At 45.9% G+C, this 21,347-nt stretch overlaps 2 protein-coding genes across 4 annotated transcripts in view; one reads left to right on the plus strand and one right to left on the minus strand.

Annotated features, from left to right (window-relative positions):
- TXNDC16 (thioredoxin domain containing 16) overlaps nt 1-5,716 on the minus strand; it is a 50,776-nt gene extending 45,060 nt beyond the window's left edge. Inside the window, exon 1 of one of the 3 annotated variants that reach the window (XM_073577918.1) lies at nt 5,494-5,702. The gene's annotated coding sequence lies outside the window, so the exon portion shown is untranslated. Of the gene's footprint in view, nt 1-5,268 lie in introns of all 3 variants that reach the window. The other 2 variants (XM_073577916.1, XM_073577919.1) reach the window with 2 other exon arrangements.
- A 103-nt stretch (nt 5,717-5,819) lies between these two features.
- On the plus strand, nt 5,820-19,584 carry GPR137C (G protein-coupled receptor 137C). Its single transcript, XM_073577921.1, has 7 exons — nt 5,820-6,197; nt 10,386-10,429; nt 11,448-11,670; nt 13,428-13,577; nt 14,132-14,257; nt 16,168-16,292; nt 16,368-19,584. The coding sequence occupies exons 1-7, from the start codon at nt 5,865-5,867 to the stop codon at nt 16,504-16,506; spliced, it is 1,140 nt and encodes a 379-aa protein (XP_073434022.1). The 5' UTR covers nt 5,820-5,864; the 3' UTR covers nt 16,507-19,584.
- The last annotated feature ends 1,763 nt before the right edge of the window (nt 19,585-21,347 follow it).

Here is a 21,347-nt window from a genome sequence, read left to right on the forward strand (position 1 = left end):
CTATATATACCATGTGTGGCTGGGCTATATACCATGTGGTGCTGGGAGCTATATACCATGGGGTGCTGGGCGCTATATACCATGTCTGGCTGGGCTATATACCATGGTTGGCTGGGCTATAGATACCATGTGGTGCTGGGCGCTATATACCATGTGGTGCTGGGCGCTATATACCATGTGTGGCTGGGCGCTATATACCATGTGGTGCTGGGCGCTATATACCATGTGGTGCTGGGCGCTATATACCATGTGGTGCTGGGCGCTATATACCATGTGGTGCTGGGCGCTATATACCATGTGGTGCTGGGCGCTATATACCATGTGGTGCTGGGCGCTATATACCATGTGGTGCTGGGCGCTATATACCATGTGGTGCTGGGCTGTCTATACCATGTGGTGCTGGGCTGTCTATACCATGTGGTGCTGGGCTGTCTATACCATGTGGTGCTGGGCTGTCTATACCATGTGGTGCTGGGCTGTCTATACCATGTGGTGCTGGGCTGTCTATACCATGTGGTGCTGGGCTGTCTATACCATGTGGTGCTGGGCTGTCTATACCATGTGGTGCTGGGCTGTCTATACCATGTGGTGCTGGGCTGTCTATACCATGTGGTGCTGGGCTGTCTATACCATGTGGTGCTGGGCTGTCTATACCATGTGGTGCTGGGCTGTCTATACCATGTGGTGCTGGGCTGTATATACCATGTGATGATGGGCTGTATATACCATGTGGTGCTGGGCTGTATATACCATGTGGTGCTGGGTGCTATCTACCATGTGTGGCTGGGCTATATACCATGGGTGGCTGGACTATATATACCATGTGGTGCTGGGTGCTATATATGGGAGGTAACGACCATGCTATTTTAGAATTTTGGATAACTAGAGGAGGAAGACCTGTGAAGACTCAGATGTCAAGGTTAGATTTCAGAAAGGCTGATTTTAAGGGATTCAGAAAGGGAATTGGAGGGATCCAATGGCTGGATATCCTTAAAGACAAAAATGTCCAGGAAGGATGGAAAATCTTGAAAAATGAAATTCTCAAAGCACAATTGTTAACAATTCCAAAAAGAGGGAACAATAGGAAGCATTTATGGAAACCAGGATGGATGAACACAGAACTTAAGCACATGCTAAAAAGGAAGAAAGAAAGGTTTATAAAATGGAAAGAGGGAGGTATATCTAAAGAAGAATATAATGCTGTCTGCAGAAATTGCAGGGCACAAATCAGATTATCTAAAGCTGACAATGAATTGAGGCTTGCTAGAGATGTCAAAAGCAATAATAAAGGATTTTGGGGATATGTCAAAAGTAAAAGAAAAGTCAAAGATGCTATAGGATTTTTACAGGATGAAAATGATGAAATGGTAAGACAGGATTGTTGAGAAGGCCGAACTTTTAAATTCCTATTTTGCCTCTGTTTTCTCTCAGAAAGGAAATGTAACATCAACTGTTCTTCACTGTCCTATTAAAGGAATAGAAGAATCCAGGATATCTATAAACAGAAAGATAGTGAGGAAACACTTAGCTAACCTAAATGAATTCAAGTCTCCAGGTCCAGATGAATTACACCCCAGAGTACTGAAGGAGATAGCAGAAGAAATTTTTGAACCCCTCTCCATAATCTTTGAAAATTCTTGGAGAACAGAAGTCCCAGAAGACTGGAGAAGAGCAAATGTTGTTCCTATCTTCAAAAAGGGGAAGAAGGTGGACCCAGGCAACTATAGGCCGGTGAGTCTGACTTCTATACCAGGAAAGATCTTTGAACAAATTATTAAACAACATGTATGTCAGTACCTGGATAAGAATGAAGTGATTAAACAGAGTCAGCATGGGTTTGTAACTAATAAGTCATGTCAGACTAACTTAATTTCCTTCTATGATGGAATCACTGATTGGGTGGATCAAGGAAATGCTGTAGATATAGTATATCTTGACTTCAGCAAAGCATTTGACAAAGTATCTCATACAATCCTTATTGAAAAAATGACTAAGTATGGAATGGACAAGGCAACTGTTAGGTGGATTCATAACTGGCTTAGTGATCGGACCCAAAGAGTGGTCGTAAATGGCTGCACATCCAGTTGGAAGAATGTCTCAAGTGGGGTACCACAGGGCTCTGTCCTGGCCCTGTATTGTTCAACATCTTTATCAACGATTTAGATGAAGGAATTGAGGGTAAACTGATTAAATTTGCTGATGACACAAAGCTAGGGGGGATAGCTAATACTAGAGAAGAGAGAGAGGATTCAAAAAGATATAAATAAACTGGAGCAGTGGGCAGCAACTAACAGAATGGTTTTTAACAGGGAAAAAGCCAAAGTACTACATCTGGGCAATAAAAATGAAAAAAGCATATACAGAATGGGAGGAATAGGGCTAAGCAACAGCACATGTGAAAAAGACTTGGGTATACTAATAGATCACAGACTGAATATGAGTCAACAGTGTGATGCAGCAGCAAAAAAGGCAAATGCAATTCTAGGATGTATTAACAGAAGGATACAGTCTAGATCACGTGAAGTCATAATTTCCCTCTACTCCTCTTTGGTCAGACCTCATCTGGAATATTGTGTCCAGTTTTGGGCACCACATTTTAAAAAAGACATCAACAAACTGGAGCAAGTTCAGAAAAGAGCGACCAGAATGGTGACCGGTCTGCAAACCCTGTCTTATGAGGAAAGGTTGCAGGATTTGGGAATGTTTAGTTTGCAAAAGAGAAGACTGAGAGGAGACTTAATAGCTGTCTACAAATATCTAAAGGGCTGTCAAATTGTAGAAGGATCATCTTTATTCTCATTTGCACAAGGAAAGACTAGAAGCAATGGGATGAAACTGAATGGGAGGAGACACAGATTAGATATTAGAAAAAACTTTTTGACAGAGTGATCAATGAGTGGAACAGGCTTCCACGAGAAGTGATGAGTTCTCCTTCAATGGAAGTCTTCAAACAGAGGCTGGACAGACATCTGACTGGGATGATTTAGCGAATCCTGCTTTGAGCAGGGGGTTGGACCAGATGGCCCAGGAGGTCCCTTCCAACTCTTCGATTCTATGATTCTATGATATACACCATGTGGTGCTGGGCTATATACCTTGTGTGGTTGGGCTATATATACCATGTGTGACTGGGCTGTATACTATGCGACTGTTATATACCATGGGGGGTACATTTTACATTATATTCTATGGGGGAGGCTGTGTTATATGGGGGGGTGCATTATATTCTATTTGGGGCTACATTATAATCTATTGGGGGCTGTATTATATTACATTCTATGGGGGTGATTGTATCATACTCTATGAGGGGGCTACATTTTATCCTATGGGGGTTAAATTATATTGTATGGCGGGGCTGCATTATACTCGATGGGGTGGATGCATTATACTATATGTGGGCTGCATTATACTGTATTGAGGACTATGGGGAATACATTATATGAAGAACTATGGGGTGCATTATACTATGGGAAGTGAATTGTACTACATGGATGACTATGGCAGTGCATTATACTATATGGAGCACTATGTGGAGTGTATTATACTATATGGAGGACTGGGCAATGTATTTTAATATATAGAGGGCTATGAGGAGTGTATTATACTATATGGAGGACTATGGGGCACATTATATTATATGGAGGACTATGGGAAGTGTATAATACTATATGGAGGACTGAGGAATGTATTATACTATATGGAGGACTATGGGGCACATTATATTATATGGAGGACTATTGGGTGTAAACTGCAGATATGCTGCTGATAACATGATACTGTATGGGGACAGATTAATCCATTAGTGATTGTTCTGTTCCCATCATTCTTTCTCAGACGGTGGAAAGAGGCCGGGAAACAAGTGTTGAACGACTTCAATATTGTCGATCACACTCATTTAGCGGCCTGAACGCAGCGCATGTAAATACAATCAAAATGCTTCTGTGTGATGTGCAGTATGTGAGCATTTGGGGCCTCATTTTAAACTTTGCCTACAACCAGCCCTGCCCCACAGCCCCTCACATACATGTCCCCACAGCCCCTCATATACAGTACAAGGCCCCACAGCCCCTCATATACAGTACAAGTCCCCACAGCCCCTCGCATACATGTCCCCACAGCCCCGCATATACAATACATGTCCCCACAGCTCCTCGCATACAGTACATGTCCTCACAGCCCCTCATATACAGTACAAGTCCCCACAGCCCCTCATATACAGTACAAGTCCCCACAGCCCCTCGCATACATGTCCCCACAGCCCCGCATATACAGTACAAGTCCCCACAGCCCCTCATATACAGTACAAGTCCCCACAGCCCCTCGCATAAATGTCCCCACAGCCCCGCATATACAATACATGTCCCCACAGCCCCTCGCATACAGTACATGTCCTCACAGCCCCTCATATACAGTACAAGTCCCCACAGCCCCTCGCATACATGTCCCCACAGCCCCTCGCATACAGTACATGTCCCCACAGCCCCTCGCATACATGTCCCCACAGCCCCTCGCATACATGTCCCCACAGCCCCTCGCATACATGTCCCCACAGCCCCTCGCATACATGTCCCCACAGCCCCTCGCATACATGTCCCCACAGCCCCTCGCATACATGTCCCCACAGCCCCTCATATACAGTACAAGTCCCCACAGCCCCTCGCATACATGTCCCCACAGCCCCTCGCATACATGTCCCCACAGCCCCTCGCATACATGTCCCCACAGCCCCTCATATACAGTACAAGTCCCCACAGCCCCTCGCATACATGTCCCCACAGCCCCTCGCATACATGTCCCCACAGCCCCTCGCATACATGTCCCCACAGCCCCTCATATACAGTACAAGTCCCCACAGCCCCTCGCATACATGTCCCCACAGCCCCTCGCATACATGTCCCCACAGCCCCTCGCATACATGTCCCCACAGCCCCTCGCATACATGTTCCCCACAGCCCCTCGCATACATGTCCCCACAGCCCCTCGCATACATGTCCCCACAGCCCCTCGCATACATGTCCCCACAGCCCCTCGCGTACATGTCCCCACAGCCCCTCGCATACATGTTCCCCACAGCCCCTCGCATACATGTCCCCACAGCCCCTCGCATACATGTCCCCACAGCCCCTCGCATACATGTTCCCCACAGCCCCTCGCATACAGTACATGTCCCCACAGCCCCTTGTCTATATATCCCCTTGTATACATGTCCCCCTCGTCTATTTGTCCCCACAGCCCCTCGTCTGTTCGTCCTCCCGTGCTGACACGCACCTGTACAGCAGCCGCCAGGCTGAACCTCTCCTGCTGCCGCAGCAAAGCGCTGCTTCCTGCTGGTATCGGGGCTGCGCTGGATAAGGAGGCCACGCCCCTTTTGATGACTTCATCCCCCCCACAGGGCTTTTCGCCTACTTGGATCTAGTCACAACCATCTTGCAATCTGCTGGGGCATGCTGGGAGTTGTGGTCCCTCTGTGACCAGATGCCAGATATTACTCACAACCTCACTGACAGCATCACCGCCTGAAAGTCCCGCCCTCCCATCGCCATAGCGATTCCTCCGGACCAATCACCATATGCCAGGGGGCGGAATCTGCAGCTGAGACAAAAGAAATAACAGACGTCCTAATCAACTAATGAGATTTCTGTTCTTCCTGCTGGGCGGAGTTGACTCCGTCCAATCGTGTTAGAGCAGAGGCCATGCTCTTGAGAGGCCGGGCCGTTCTGGGATAATTGACAGCAACAGCGACCTATAAGAGAGCAGAAGCCGCAGTGGGCGGAGTTCTGTGTGGCCAATCCGCTGCGCGCAGAGTAGCTGAAATGCTCGGGCTCAGCTGATGTCTTCCAGTGGAGTTGTTGTGGAGCAGTGGCATGCTCGGGCTCACCATGAGCGCCGCCATCCCGTGGGCAGTGCAGCTGGGGCTGACGGTGCTGTGCACGGCGCTGTGCTCGCTGCTCTTCCTGGCGGTGTACGTGCAGCTCTGGCTGCTGCTGCACTACAGGCAGAAGCGGCTGAGTTACCAGAGCCTGCTGCTGTTCCTAGGGCTGCTGTGGGCCGGCTTCCGGACCGTGCTGTTCTCCTTCTACCTGAGCAGCCGTGCCCGGGCCAGTGTGCTGCAGCCCTTCCCGCACTGGCTGCTGTACTGCGCCCCCATCTGCCTGCAATTCTGCTCCCTGTGTGTGCTCACCCTCTACTTCTCACAGGTGAGTGAGTGCAGGGGGCGGCTCTGCCACTATTGTCAGTGGCTGCTATTGTCAGCGGCTGCAGTCCCGCGAGTGGCCGGCAGGTGGCGCGCTGCTCACGGCCGCTTGTTTTCTCCAGTGCGGGAGGGGTGACGTCACCGCTTAACCCTTCATTCCCTGTAGCTGTGAGGCTGGCGGCAGGGGGCGCTCGTGTTCCCGGTACATCAGTGCGGACGGTCTGCTGAGCTCGCTATAGGGGGCTGCTTCTCCCTGTGGCCTGCAGCCGCAGGGGGTGTGCTGTTCGTCTCTAGCATGCGTTGCCATTTCATGTTTTGCACTGCGGTCCCGTTGGTTGTTTGCTTTGTTTTTTATTTTTGCGGTGATGTCAATAATGCTCTCTTACTCATTTTATATAGCGCCATTAATTCCACAGCGCTTTACAGGCATTATCACAATCCCCGATGGGGCTCACAATCTAAATTCCCTATCAGTGTTTTATTTTGGGTGCCTGTTCACCCTGTGGCCTGAAGGGGGCGTGTGGCTGTGGCATTACTCCCTGCAGTTCATGATCTGCCCTCCAGGTGGCAGCTGTATCTTGCAGTAGATGACATCACTGCTTCACCCTTCACAGCCCGGAGCTCTGCACGGATGCCTGCTCCCATGTCCTGCAGGGTGTGTGAGCTGTGACAATGATTTTTCTGTATCATTGTGCCTCCTGTGCTCCTTATGTGCTTTCGTTTTTTGTTTTTTTTTTCCCTCCAGTACATATTGTATTTTATTGCATGCTTGTTATAAATCTTCAGTGCAGTTCCTTATATGACCTGTAGGTGACGTGCTAATGTCACTTGTTGGATGTTGTGGTGTAACTCCTTGCACTGAAGTGCTTTGCAGTTTGCTCTTTGGCCTGTAGAGGGCACTGTCTGCCAGGGATCTCTGGATGACATCATTGGTTAACCCTCTCCTCCCCATGCTGCTGCTCTCAGGGGATGTGATGGCTTCCTGTGCGGTTGTGGATGCTGAGCTGTAATTGACTTTCTTGGGTTCTTTCTCAGACTGCTGTCTGTGGTGATCAGTTGCATAGGTTTGTGTCTGTCTGTAAGGCGATGGAGGTTTCAGTTCTCTGGACTTTACTTCATCTTGCTCTTCACACATCAACTTCAATTATCGCCCTAAATTCCCAGGTTAAGAACTTTCCTGCCAGCTACTGAACATGAAGGCCTGCGGCCATTGTGGGGGTCTCTACCTCCATTGTTAATCTGAGTGGGATGTGCTCCAAACTACAAAACTAGGGAGCTTTCATTCTTGTTACAACATGAAGCCCTAGATCAGAGCCCAATCACCACACCACTTACTGGGCGAGAAGGGCCCTGTTTGTGGTGGTGGGGGGGGGGGGGGGGGGTGTGGTTTGGTGACTGGGCAGGTTGGGCTCTGTGTGGGGGTGACTGGGTGGGTTGGGCCCTGTGTGGGTGGGGTGCAGTTGGTGACTGGGCAGGTTGGGCTCTGTGTGGGGGTGACTGGGCTTCCTTCAGAGGCGCTTATGGGAGCGGATGTGAAACCTTCACTTAGGGTATGTTTCCACGGGATGTATTCCTTCAGTATTTGCTGCGGATTGGATGCATTGTGCAGATGTTACAGCATAGTGGAGGGGATTTTATGAAATCCCATCTCCACTCTGCATACAAACACGTAGGTGGCAGACCTGTGTATATGCACATGCAGCGCGTCTTTCTAGACCACAGCATGTCTAGTTATCTTGAGAAAACACTCAGTCTCCTCAAGATAGTTAGGTCCATATATATTTGGACAGACAACATTCTTCTAATTTTGGTGATAGACATTACCACAATGAATTTTAAACAAAACAATTCAGATGCAGTTGAAGTTCAGACTTTCAGCTTTCATTTGAGGGTATCCACATTAAAATTGGATGAAGGGTTTAGGCGTTTCAGCTCCTTAACATGTGCCAGCCTGTTTTTAAAGGGACCAAAAGTAATTGGACAATTGACTCCAAGGCTATTTCATGGACAGGTGTGGGCAATCCCTTCGTTATGTCATTCTCAATTAAGCAGATGAAAGGCCTGGAGTTGATTTGAGGTGTGGTGCTTGCATTTGGAAGGTTTTGCTGTGATGGAAACATGCGGTCCAAGGAGCTCTCCATGCAGGTGAAACAAGCCATCCTTAAGCTGCAAAAACAGAAAAAACCCATCCGAGAAGTTGCTACAACATTAGGAGTGGCAAAATCTACAGTTTGGTACATCCTGAGAAAGAAAGCAAGCACTGGTGAACTCACCAATGCAAAAAAGACCTCAGCGCCCACAGAAGACAACAGTGGTGGATGATCGCAGAATAATCTCCATGGTGAAGAGAAACCCCTTCACAACAGCTAACCAAGTGAACAACACTCTCCAGGAGGTAGGCGTATCAATATCCAAATCTACCATAAAGAGAAGACTGCATGAAAGTAAATACAGAGGGTTCCCTGCACGGTGCAAGCCACTCATAAGCATCAAGAATCAAAAGGCTAGACTGGACTTTGCTAAAAAACATCTAAAAAAGCCAGCACAGTTCTGGAAGAACATTCTTTGGACAGATGAAACCAAGATCAACCTCTACCAGAATGATGGAAAGAGAAGTATGGCGAAGGCGTGGTACATCTCATGATCCAAAGCATACCACATCATCTGTAAAACACGGTGGAGGCAGTGTGATGGCTTGCGCATGCATGGCTGCCAGTGGCACTGGGTCACTAGTGTTTATTGATGATGTGACACAGGACAGAAGCAGCCGAATGAATTCTGAGGTATTCAGAGCCATACTGTGTGCTCAGATCCAGCCAAATGCAGCCAAACTGATCGTCATTTCATACTACAGATGGACAGTGACACAAAACATAAAGCCAAAGCAACCCAGGAGTTTGTTAAAGCAAAGAAGTGGAATATTCTTGAATGACCAAGTCAGTCACCTGATCTCAACCCAATTGAGCATGCATTTCACTTGTTAAAGACTAAACTTCAGACAGAAAGGCCCACAAACAAACAGCAACTGAAAACCACCGCAGTGAAGGCCTGGCAGAGCATCAAAAAGGAGGAAACACAGCGTCTGGTGATGTCCATGAGTTCAAGACTTCAGGCAGTCATTGCCAACAAAGGGTTTTCAACCAAGTACTGTAAATGAAATGTTCATTTCTAATTATTCAATCTGTCCAATTACTTTTGGTCCCTTTAAACAGGGTGGCACATGTTAAGGAGCAGGAACTCCTAAACCCTTCATCCAATTTTAATGTGGATACCCTCAAATGAAAGCTGAAGGCCTGAACTTCAACATGCATCTGAATTGTATTGTTTAAAATTCATTGTGGTAATGTCTAGAACCAAAATTAGAAAAAATGTTCTCTGTCCAAATATATGGACCAACTGCATAACAGTTCTATGTATAGGATGCCGTAACTCCGCATGGGTCAATGAACACATGCAGCATCGCTGCATGTACAAAAGGGGCTGCGCTTTGAGCAGATCCAGGTATCCGCTGTGTCCAAAGCTCTGCCAATACACCATGGACACCCATATATTTTTATAATTCTACCATTGATGTCTAAAGGCCGCACCAGCTCTGGGAGACACCGGCTGTTTTTCTAAACCTGTACGACCGCTGTCTTAATCATGAGCAAAATTTATTCGGCGTGCAGTCACAACGGTGTGGATGAAAAGGGAGCGGGCCCCCCCAATGTTAATGATGCATCGGACACCCCTCCCCCAGTTCTTTGTCACCTACTTATGGGCAGTCTTCAACAGTCCTTCCTGGAAACGAAGACTATCCTTCGTGCCTGCAACCCCCACCAGATTATGTAGCCAGATACTGCACCTACAATGCCAATGCCTCATGTCACTCTGGAGGAGGGGGGGAGCAACTTTAGAGCTGGAGTGCTGTAAAAGGGGAGGGGAGTGACTGTAGAGCTGGAGTGCCGTAAAAGGAGGGGGGGAGTGACTGTAGAGCTGGAATGCCGTAAATGGGGAGTGACTGTAGAGCTGGAGTGATGTACAAGAACTGGCTGACAGCAGATCTCCTGCTGTCCACTGCTCCTCCAAGAAACCCATGTCCATCCTCCTGTGATGTTGGGCTCTTTCCATGTCACCCAGAGTCCATGTAGCCAACTTGGCCGATATCGTGGCACAGCGTGCCATCTAACATCGTCTTTCTTTTTTTTTGTAGGTGATCTTTAAAGCTCGCTGTTCACCAGAATTCAATAGATACAAGTACGTACCAGACCTGCTGGGGTCCTGTCTGTAGTGGCTGTGGCGTCAGATACAGGGGTTGGTGACCACCAATGGATGGCCCTGTATTTCTAAATCTCATGTCTATAAGGGGCACTTTCTTTTTGGATACTGAATGCAGAATATTCCCCAGGTGTCTGAGGCCTGCCTCTGCATTGTGTAGATGGGACCCCTGACAATGCTGGGACTGGGGAGGCAGTGACACTTGTCAGCTGCTCATCTCTCACCACTCACTTTATTGGGAGTTCCAGACCTTATTGTAGACCAGAAGTTGGCAATTAATTTTCCTGAGGTTCCACATGAGACCCTGACTGTTGTGGAGGGCTGAACCTATAGCTTGAATCTAACTCAACTCAATATCCACTTAATATTGTATCGCTTAATATTAAGCAAAATTAAGTATGCTGACATCCCCTATATATCTTTGAACCAAAGTAGAGCCCCTTCTGTATATCATATAAACCCCCCCACACTGTGTGTGTGTGTGTATATATATATATAGCCTGAGGCCCCACAAGCCTCATGTTCATACACATGAAAAGACCACCACATACCTCAGTCCCATTCCCTGATGCTGACTCTCCGGTGGTACATAGCTGATGCCATGATATGACATCATTGCGTCAGCTGTTTCACATGCTGATTGGTGGAGGAAGTGGCCGGAGGCCCCTCCTCCACCAATGCTGTCTGCGCCTAGGCAGACAACAGAGCCAGTGGGCAGTCAGTGTAGCCTGCAGACCTCTGGCTTCCAGCCCCATGGCTGTCTCGGGCCACACTTTGCCCTGGTCTGCTGTAGAGTCGGTCAACCATTTTTGGGAGTGCTTGGTGGCAGGCTCTGCTGGTGTTAGATGAGGGTCTTGGAGGTGGGAGACCCTCAGACCAGACATGTATGGGGTCTGCAGTCCAGGAACCCCCCCTTGGCTCGGGGGTGGTTGAGGGTGATGTTGGAAATGATAAACTTTCTCCAACCTCTGGACTAATGTCTCCTTCTCTCATACAGAATCCCGCTACATCTCGGATTCTTCCTCACCAGTCTCGCCTTCCTAACCGTGAACTTATCTTGCATTTTGCTGGGTGATGGGGCCAATGATCAGCGCAGCTGGATCACTATGATCAGGATGATATTTAGTGACTGTCTCTTTGCCATCTGCTCAATTTCCCTGGCCAACAACACCTATAGGATTGCCAACATGTCTCCGGCATATGTCTACCTAGAATCAAAGGTGAGTCTTTCCTATAGAAGACCATCAGTGTTGTCATAGGGTCACCAGTCGCCCTCATAGCAGGAAATTAAATACAGTGTGTGTGTATATATATGTGTGTAAAATATATCTATATCTATATCTATATATATATATATATATATATATATATATATCTCACAAAGCATCTTTCACTTTAACAGAGCTGCTCAAAAGAAGCTGAGCTATGATTGGTTGCCACGAGCAACAGTTTTCCTTGCAACTAAGCATCTCTCATTTCACCAGAACTGGTTAAAAGAAGCTGAGCTGCGATTGGTTGCTATGAGCAAGTTTTCCCACTCAACAACACTTCAGCAGACACTGACATGGTGGGAGAAATCTAGCATCCCTGGGAACATAAGCTCCCAGCCATTGTCTGCCCCCAGAAAGGAGGACAGGGCACATGACCGAAACAAATTCCCTCCTGTGCCCATATACACATCACACATCCTCCATCATATAGGCACATCTTCCCTCTTAAAGGGATCATTGGTATGGAAGTCAGAGCAAATCCATTCAGCGCTTTGGTTTTGACCCCAGGCCTCTCTAAGGGATCTCTGGTATGGAAGTTAGGGCAAATCCACTCGGCTCTGTGCTTCTGACCCCTGGCCTTTCTTAAAGGGATCCCCAGTATGGAAGTTAGGGCAATTGCCTTCAAATGCTCTGGTACTGCCCCCAGGCTCTCTTAAAGGGATCTCTTGTATGTAAGTTAGGGAAAATCCCTCAGCGCTCTGATTCTGACCCCAGGGTTCTATTAAAGGGATCATTGGTATGCAAGTCAGGGCAAATCTACTCAGTGCTCTGGTTCTGATCCCAGGCTCTCTTAAAGGGATCTCTGGTATGGAAGTTAGGGCAAATCCACTCTATGCTCTGGAAGTGACCCCAGGCCTCTCAAAGGGATCTCTGGTATGGAAGTTATGGTAAATCCCTCAGTGCTCTGATTCTCACCTCAGGCTTCTATTAAAGGGATCATTGGTATGGAAGTCGGGGCAAATCCACTCAGCGCTCTGGTTCTGACGCCAGGCCTCTTAAAGGGATCCCTAGTATGGAAGTTAGGACCATTCCACTTAGCGCTCTGGTTCTGACCCCAGGCTGACGGGATGATGTGGGATATTAGGGGTAGTAGTTTGGTGGCTCTGGCTCACAGGATTATATGGGATATTAGGGGTAGTAGTCTGGTAGCTCTGGCTGATGGTAGGATGTTGGATTTTATAGTGAATGTGGCTATGCGGAGTGGGCGGGGCTATACACTCATATAGAATTAAAATTTGTTATAACTAACTGTAGTTAGTTACTATGTCCGGGCAGCGCCGGGCTCTTCAGCTAGTTGGTATATAAAGTTGGAGCAAGAGTGTTCCTTTCAATAGTAGGAAGGTGGATTTCTAGATGCTAAGCTGTGTCCTAATGAGCATGAAAGTCTTGGGGCTCATACTTGCATGTGAGAAACTTAAAGTGGTCTCGCATCAATACCCAGCACTGCTGCTGGCACTCAGATCATAGCGTTCAGCTGCATGTTGGTCTATGCAGCTGAACGCACTGATTCCAGTGCCGGCGGCAACGCCAGGTGTTGACGTCAGACTCGTCCAAACTTCTTCCATGTGAGTATGAGCCCTTGCCCAACATTAAACCTTTAAGACAATTATTTTTTTTTTTTTTTTTTTTTTTTTTTTTAGTGATGTCAACTCAGAATGAGACACCCTTGTGTCCTTGGATAATTGTGTTGTGATCTGTTTCTCTAGGGCACCTCCGGAAGCCAGGCTGTTGTAACTGGCTCCATTATCAGCGCACTCTATATTCTGAGGGCCTTGTACAACTTGGTTGTGGTTTCCATCCAGCCAGAAAGCAAACCAAGTCCGTTCAGCTATGGGTGGAGCGGGGTCTCCGATCATGTAAGTCATCGGCCATGGTATGTCTATGGGATTATAATGACCAGTGGCTGCGGACAGATCCTTATCACTGTATACAAGAAGCTCCCCTAGTGGTAGCTGCAGACAGAATCCTTATGTATCTCTGTATACAGGGTGCTCCCCCTAGTGGTGACTGCAGATAGGACCCCCTTAGTGGTGGCTGCAGGCTTATTATACAATAGTGCAGTTTTGTGCTGGAGATTTTAGACTCTACGGTCATTCAACCACTGAAGATACTTTGTATAATTACAAGGGTTGTCCTCCAGGATTAGACAACATGGTTGCTTTCTTTCAAATAACACTGCAGCTCATGTCTAGGCTCCATGGATGTGAATTGGGCTCTGTTGATCGCATGCCTCATGGCAGATTGCTGCTGTTTCTGGGAGAAGGCATCCATGGCTTTTCTGATCAAGGATGGCCCCCTTGAATCTTGTGCTCCATTTTGATCATGTCTGCAGTAAGGATGGAGGGGGGGGGGGGGGGGCTGCATGCACTGGTGTGAGGGATTAACTTGAAGTCTCCATGTGTCCCCCTAGGCTGTTACAGATGACACAAATAGTCTGGAATACCTCATCTTTGGGCTTATCCTCCTGTTCTGTGAGTTCTTGCCAATGGCCCTGATAACTTGCTTCTTTCGTGCTAAGAAGCTGAGCCAAAACCTGGTGAGTTCTTGCCCCATGGTGTATAAATCCAGCACTTGGAGTCATTCCCATCTCTGTAAGTGATGGGGTTTATGCCGACACTTGAATTGCTGGAGTCTGACCTCTGGGACATGGTGCCGCTCCCTGCATGGATGGGTGGTTGGAGGAGCCTCTTGGGGCAACAGTAAAGGAGCTGCAGACTCTTCACTTGGGTTCACAGCTGTCAAAAGGAGGTCAGACAATCCTCCACCCATTGCAATTAATGAGAAGGGGAGCCCCCATTATAAGGTTTTTGTGGCAGTCATGTCCACAGCATACATGATTGGCACCAATTACCCATCACAATGGCTGGGTTCACATTGCATTATGGCCATGCGTTTAACACATCCATTACATAGCGGCATTAACGCACCCATTGGCCGCCATTATAGTAACGCATTCCAAATTCGGCAGGCATTACTTTGTGACGAACACTGAGTGTCTACAGCGTTCGCTGTGCGTTAGATCCAACGCACTCTAGAACGGATGAGTTTGCTGTGCATAGACCAGTATGACTGACACTCAAAAGCAGAAAAGAATAGGCCACAAATCGGGGATCACCCTGAATAGGAATTGGCAAAAATATTACATTTTTTATTAAATTGAGCACAGCAAACAACACATTAAAAACATTTAAAAATGGTCACACATGTGACACATTCAAAAGATATACATATCTCATAATAGAGAACCAAACCTGATAACCACTACCACTTTTGGCAGAGAAAATGTCCTATACCCAAGGTCCATGTGAACTAATACCCAATTAGAAGGTTTTGAAAGCACACTAATACACTGTAGCAATCACAAATGAATCATAGATATCAGTAATGCAGATATATATTAAGTGGATGTTATCATAAGCTCAGATAATGCCTTGAGACAGTGCATACAATTATATAGCTCTGGCATACTCTTATTCACAATGCGGTACATAAAAAAACAAATGTTTCTGGAATGTACTGAAAAAACCTCATTTGGAAATACCTCAGCCGGAAATCAGGCTCCAAGAGCAGACCAGATCATCCAGACCAGAAATGGGCTAGAAGGAGTGCGAACAACCAAAGGACATCTCCATGTCCACCTTCAAATGATATACACAGAACCCAATACATCACATGTGGAGTGGGGCAGGCTGGACCAAAGACCCGCCGCGTGTCGCCACTCTAGGTGGCTTCGTCAGGGGTACCTCTTGCCAGTCACTGTGCTATTATATAGGCTTATCTACTTAAGGAATAGGGAGCAGCTGCGTCATTGCTAGCCAATGCAGGATTAATGCCCGAACATGCCTGCAACTCAGCGGTTTCTCATCAGACGTTAACCATAGCTGACAGACCTTAGCGCCGGCATGTGACGTCATATGAAAAGACCCCTTACAGAAGGTGCTTATAAACATAAAGATTATTCCATATAGATTACTATGATAAAAAGGAAACGCCAAGCACATGTAGCCAGATAAGATTGTGGCTACCTGTTGTATAGTTTGTTTATAAACTGCCTTCATCTATAGCTGTGTAAACTGCACTGAAAAACCTAAAACATGACTCGCCATAAGTTGATAAGGCGAGATATGTATTAGTCCAAGGCCTAGTTGTCAGCAAGGGTAATTAGCAGTGCATGAAATGCTAATGCACAAACAAGTGAAATCAGCCAAGTGGGCGGTTCTCATTCACCCACAACTATCGTGTCACTATGCTTTACTAGACCAGTATGACTAACCCATAGAAACAAAATGCTACCATGTGTTAGTGCTAGGGGTTAAAAAGATGTAAAAAAACGACATCAGCGTTAGTGCATCCGTTCAACAGATCCATTAACGCAATGTGAACCTAGCCTTAATAGAAGCTGGTGGCAGATGCCCTTTCTAACTCTGAACATTTCTTACGTCCCAGGAGCCGGCTGGTATGGTGAATAGTCACAGCTTCGGGTCAAGGGCGTACTTTTTTGACAATCCTAGAAGATATGATAGTGACGATGACTTGCCCAGACTGGCAGGTGCCAGACCCGAGAGATCAAGGTGGGTGTTAGCGAGTGCCTCTGGTCTTTCTGGTGCAGCATCGCATATCTTGACTTTATTTTTTTTCTCTTCCAGTTTGTCATCCACTCCCAAATCCTCCGGATGGTATGGAACAATATGTCCGACCAGCAGCTGTGCACTTGCCCCACCTCTGAGCGCGTCGGCCTCTGGGACTCCCATCCTGTTTACATGTGGTGCCAATACACTGGCATGACCCTGCTGACTGGGGGCCCACCTGCACCTTCCGCCGCCTGTCACTGTGACAGTAGGGCGCGTCCAGTACCTGATGTTTACATTAACACTGCATCTGAGAATCCACATTCCGTTTTTTGGGGGGGTTTTTTTAAACCCCTTCTGAATCCCAGTGTTGGATGCAAACGTCCTTAACGATTGCTGAGGTTCCTGCAGGGTCTTCAGCAGTGAAATTGCGGCTGGCAGCTTACACTTTTCAAGCAGAGACTTGATTCCTGCCAACTCCAGACACAGAAACCAAAGAGGATTAAAGCATGACAGTAATGTGGATGGATTCTTCAAGGGGTGGGGTTCATGGAGTCGTCTTGTTGCACCCCCTCCCCCTCCCACTTCACCATTTATTTCTGGTCCCGGCAAGTCTAATATGGACGTACTTCCAGTCTGATCCCAGGGGGTATTGGCTCTTGTAACAAGGCGGCTTGTACTCTGCAGACAGCTGTGAATTAAGCAAGGAAGAGTAATACCAGCAATGATTTCTGTGGTCACACTGCTGGTTATGGTTATGTCCACTAGGGAAGCTAAGAAAATCCTTCTACACCCCATAATATGTAATGAGCTCCCCCTAGTGGTGGCTTCTTCCAGCCAGTGTTCATCTAGTACCATATGTATCCATGCAGTGTGGCTGCCTCCCTGGTGTGTGGATTGCAACTTTGTACCATTCAGTAAAGCTGGACTGGACTAATCAGGCACAACTAGTAGATGAGGGAGAGGGGCTTCCTGTTTTCCATCAGCTAGGCCTGTTTTTGCTTATACTCAGAACACCCCTGTAAGGGTATATGCACACGAGTCATTCCTATGAGGGAAAAACCTGAGACTGACTTGTGCAGTAGCGCTTTACGTTGCACAGGGTGACATTTGCTGGGGTGATGCACAGGGGTTTTTTTGTCTATTTTTTTTTTTTTTTTTTGTTTTTTTAAACTTAACACTTTAGTAGTTTTTTGGCCTTGGGCACTTATTTATTGATTCTATATCATTTTTTTTTTTTTTTTTTTTTACATCTATTGTGCTAATTATGAAATGTCAAGTGTAGCAGTTGTATGCAAATCAGGCTGGAAGTGCATTGAGGGTGTCTATGTACTTAAGCTGCTTCCAAGCGCCCACACATTCAGTGCACTTCCAGTCTACTTTGCAAATGGCTTATAATCTGCAGTAATTTGTGTAACACATCTGTACAAAAGTCTCTATTAAAAAGATGGGCTGCAGTACACCAGATGACCTGAGAACAAAAGTGGTGCTGTTGGCGCAATTTAACGGAAATCCTGCTAATGGTCAGTGTCTTAATAAATTTCCCCCTTTCAGTAAAATGTGACACGTTTATGAAGATGCATAGACTTCCCAAAAGTTCTGCTATTACTTTGCTTCAATGTCCAAAAAGCAAATCTATGCCAAAGTAATGACTGGTTCAAAAGTACTCCATCTGCTGGTTGAGCTGAGTCCTAGAAACTAAAGGAGGTGACATTTCCTGGTAAAAACTTCAATTTGCGAATAAGTGATTGTAAATTTTTCTTGCCTTAAAGAATTTCTTAGAAATTCTGTGTTGCAAACAAATCCCGCATTGTGTGGTCTGTACAATGGCTGCCTTCATATCAGCTGCTTAAATGGGGAGGGTGGAGGATGTTTAAGATTCTTCTGCACTTTTCCTCATTGCAGCAGATGCTTGTGTCCTCATGAAGTTGCCATTTTCAATACCCAGACTACATTCCCTTTTCTAGTTCACAAAAGAGAAAATATTCTCAGAACAGCACCACGCCTGTCCATAGGTTGGGTCTGGTATTGCAGCTTTTTTTTTTTTTTTTTTTTTTTTTTTTTTTTTTTTGTGAATGATGCTGTAATCCTTCAGAGTATTGAGGTGTTTGCTAGTTTCTGACCCTGCCTTATCCCTAGTAAATAACTTGTGTTTACAAAAAGAGAGCTCTGCTTCCTAATATCAAGTACCGAATCCATAAACTTCATTTTTCTCTTCCCTCTTTTTTTTTTTTTTTTTTTTTTTTTTTTTTTTTTTTTTTCTCTTGCTAGTTTAATTTTCAGATCTATTTTTTCTGTGCATTGCAATGAATCTGTTTAAAAGAAACTGTCAACAAGCTGCTGTTAATTGATCCTAATTTGGCTATAATCTAGTTATTGTGTTAACAAAGCTAAAGCATCCTAATGCATTAAGGTTAAAGGGCTGGGTAAGGGACTACAATCTAATGTTTCATGTTGGCCCCACCCAATGTGGCTTCACTATAGAAGGCAGACTAGTTAACAGCAGCTTCCTGACTGTTTCTTTACAATCAAAAGCTGGGCTTCTCATTAGTTAGTTCCCAATATGGGCACAAATATGAAAAAAAAGCAATTTACATGGTGGGGAGGTAGGAGCACAAATAACCCCTTTCTGCACAATCTAATTGTTGCACTAGGATGTGATTATCACTGTGTGGATGGAATATATGGCATTGTAAACCTGAACTTGCTTGTTTGCAGTTGCATTCTGACCGGACTGGAACGTGCTTGTTTATATATAAACTGGTTATCGCCGAAGACCCCAGACTGGCTCCTGACCTGTGTTCTGATGCACTTTAAGAGCTGGATTAGTTTGAGGATGTGTATTTTATATTTTTTTTTTTTTTCCCCTTTATTTCTATGTTGGTCCATCCCCTTTGTTTAAGAAATGTATAATAAACGCTAGATTTTAATGTCCTGGTATTACAGCAGTTTTCTTGGCCTGTTCTCCATAGACTGACTGCCATTTTGCTTAGTTGACAAAATGGACCTCTGGCACAAGGGAGAGGAGGAGCCAATCAGATAGCTAGAACGATTATCTGGTTGTGGTGGTCACCTCTTGGTCCCCTCCTAGTTTAATCCTATGCCTGCCAGTAACAAACTGCAATGTTATTTACCTCCCACCCCCTCTGCTAGCAGAGGATTTTTTTTTTTTTTTCTTTACGACTGTTTTCTACTTGCTGGTTTTTAACCTGCAGTGGCCAATGAATGTACTGAGTAATTTTACTAAACCTGTAAGGAAGCACTACCATACTGAAATAAAATTATCTGCACTAAAGCTGCCTCCTGTGTCTGAGCGTCTACCATGCTGGCTCCATGGCTGCTGTGAATGACCACTTGGCTGACAGGCCTGACGGTAGGGTGCAGCCAGCAATGCCATCAGTCACCAGCCTTGGCCGATCTTCGTGTTAGGCCTGTTTCACACTTCAATTGTTTGACGTCGGTCAAAATCTGCCGTCTTTCAAAAAAGATCCGCCTTTTTTCCCATAGACTTGCATTAGCAGTGGATTTTGACAGATGGTCATCCGTTGCATCTGTTTTTTGACGGATCTGTCATAATTTTGGCATCCGCTGTCTTGAGCGGACGGACAATGAAATGGTTTTTTTGAGTGTTAAAATAGCAGATGGGAACAGATCAGTCACTGTCCACCATCCATTATAATGGACGACTCTCCCATCTCCCAGCCCCGTCACAAACAGCAAGATTGCTGATTTTGTGAAGCATCAGTGACTGCCCCACCAGGTATCGCTGCTCGTGCAGGATTGTCCTAGGCCACTCTTTGATCATTGGTCTACCGCTGGCCAGCACGCATCACTGCATGTGGCAGTGAGAGACCAACGATCGGCAACGCTGGGAGCTGGTATCCAAGGTAAACGGCAGGTTTCTAAGAGCTGCGTGGCTCTTGGATACCCGCTGTTTACCTTCGATACCAGCAGGGCTGTGGAGTCAGTAAGCCACAGTTGCGACTCCGACTCCTGGATTTTATCAGGCTCCGACTCCTTCATAAATGGCCAATTCATAACAACAAATTTACTGTTGTAAAATATTAAACATCGTGCTTATTCAGTTTCTCACCATCATATAAGTAATCAGACCACTTAGAGCAAAAACTACATTTATTAGAATATAGCAAATAACTTTTATAAAATTTTCTAAACTGTAAGTAAATATGCAATAAACACTTTTATGCAGTTAATAAGAAGAAATCTATAAATTTGTCCTCAGAAAAAGTATTGCCTCGGTAAGATCCTCCTTCATGGATGCCCTCAAATCTGATCTAATTATTTTGAGAGCAGAGAACAACCTCTCTACACTAACTTGTGTTGGTGGCAAAGCAGTAACCACTCGGGCAACATCTCTGACAATGTCAGGATACAGAGGAATCGCTTGTTGCACTGTTATTTTTGATGAACGGTCAAATTTCTCAATTTCTTTTAGTGCACATGAAAAATTCTGCTGAAATGTACTGGCTGTGTTCCTTGATGGGGATGACTCTTCTATGCGGGAACGCTTTGCACGGTCCTTGTGATCCAAATATTTTTCGAACTTAAATTCTTCATCAGTTGATGAGGGTGAAGATGTGGCAGGACGACCAAATTCTTGTTCCTCCTGACTGTTCTGCAACCCTTTCATCCTTACTGCAAACAGAGCTTCTTTTCCTTTACTTAGCTGTTGATCATCTAGAAGAATCCGATGCATTGGGTCTACATAAACAGCTGCCAAAAGTATGTTATTTTGTAATAGTAGCTCCTCTCTCCATTTCATTGATATAGCAATGCCACTTGCAATTAGCCCTCCTCTTTGGAACAGGCGAAACATCAGGTTCTTCAACTCCTTTAAGAAAATACCTGGAGTTAAGTCCTCTGCTTGTAATTTTTTAGTCACTGTAAATGGGTGCTCTAGCAATTTTTCCAGCTCAGTCACCTGATTCCACTGACTTTCATTTAGCGTCAGTTGAGGGTTAGCCATGTCTACAAGAAAGGTTTTCAGTTCAACCAAGCGCTGAATCATTAAGTACTGCCCCATCGTGTGGCTTGATC

The sequence above is a fragment of the Dendrobates tinctorius genome, unplaced genomic scaffold (genome assembly GCF_039654945.1).
Source record: "Dendrobates tinctorius isolate UK_male_01 unplaced genomic scaffold, ASM3965494v1 ptg000058l, whole genome shotgun sequence".
Lineage (NCBI taxonomy): Eukaryota > Metazoa > Chordata > Amphibia > Anura > Dendrobatidae > Dendrobates > Dendrobates tinctorius.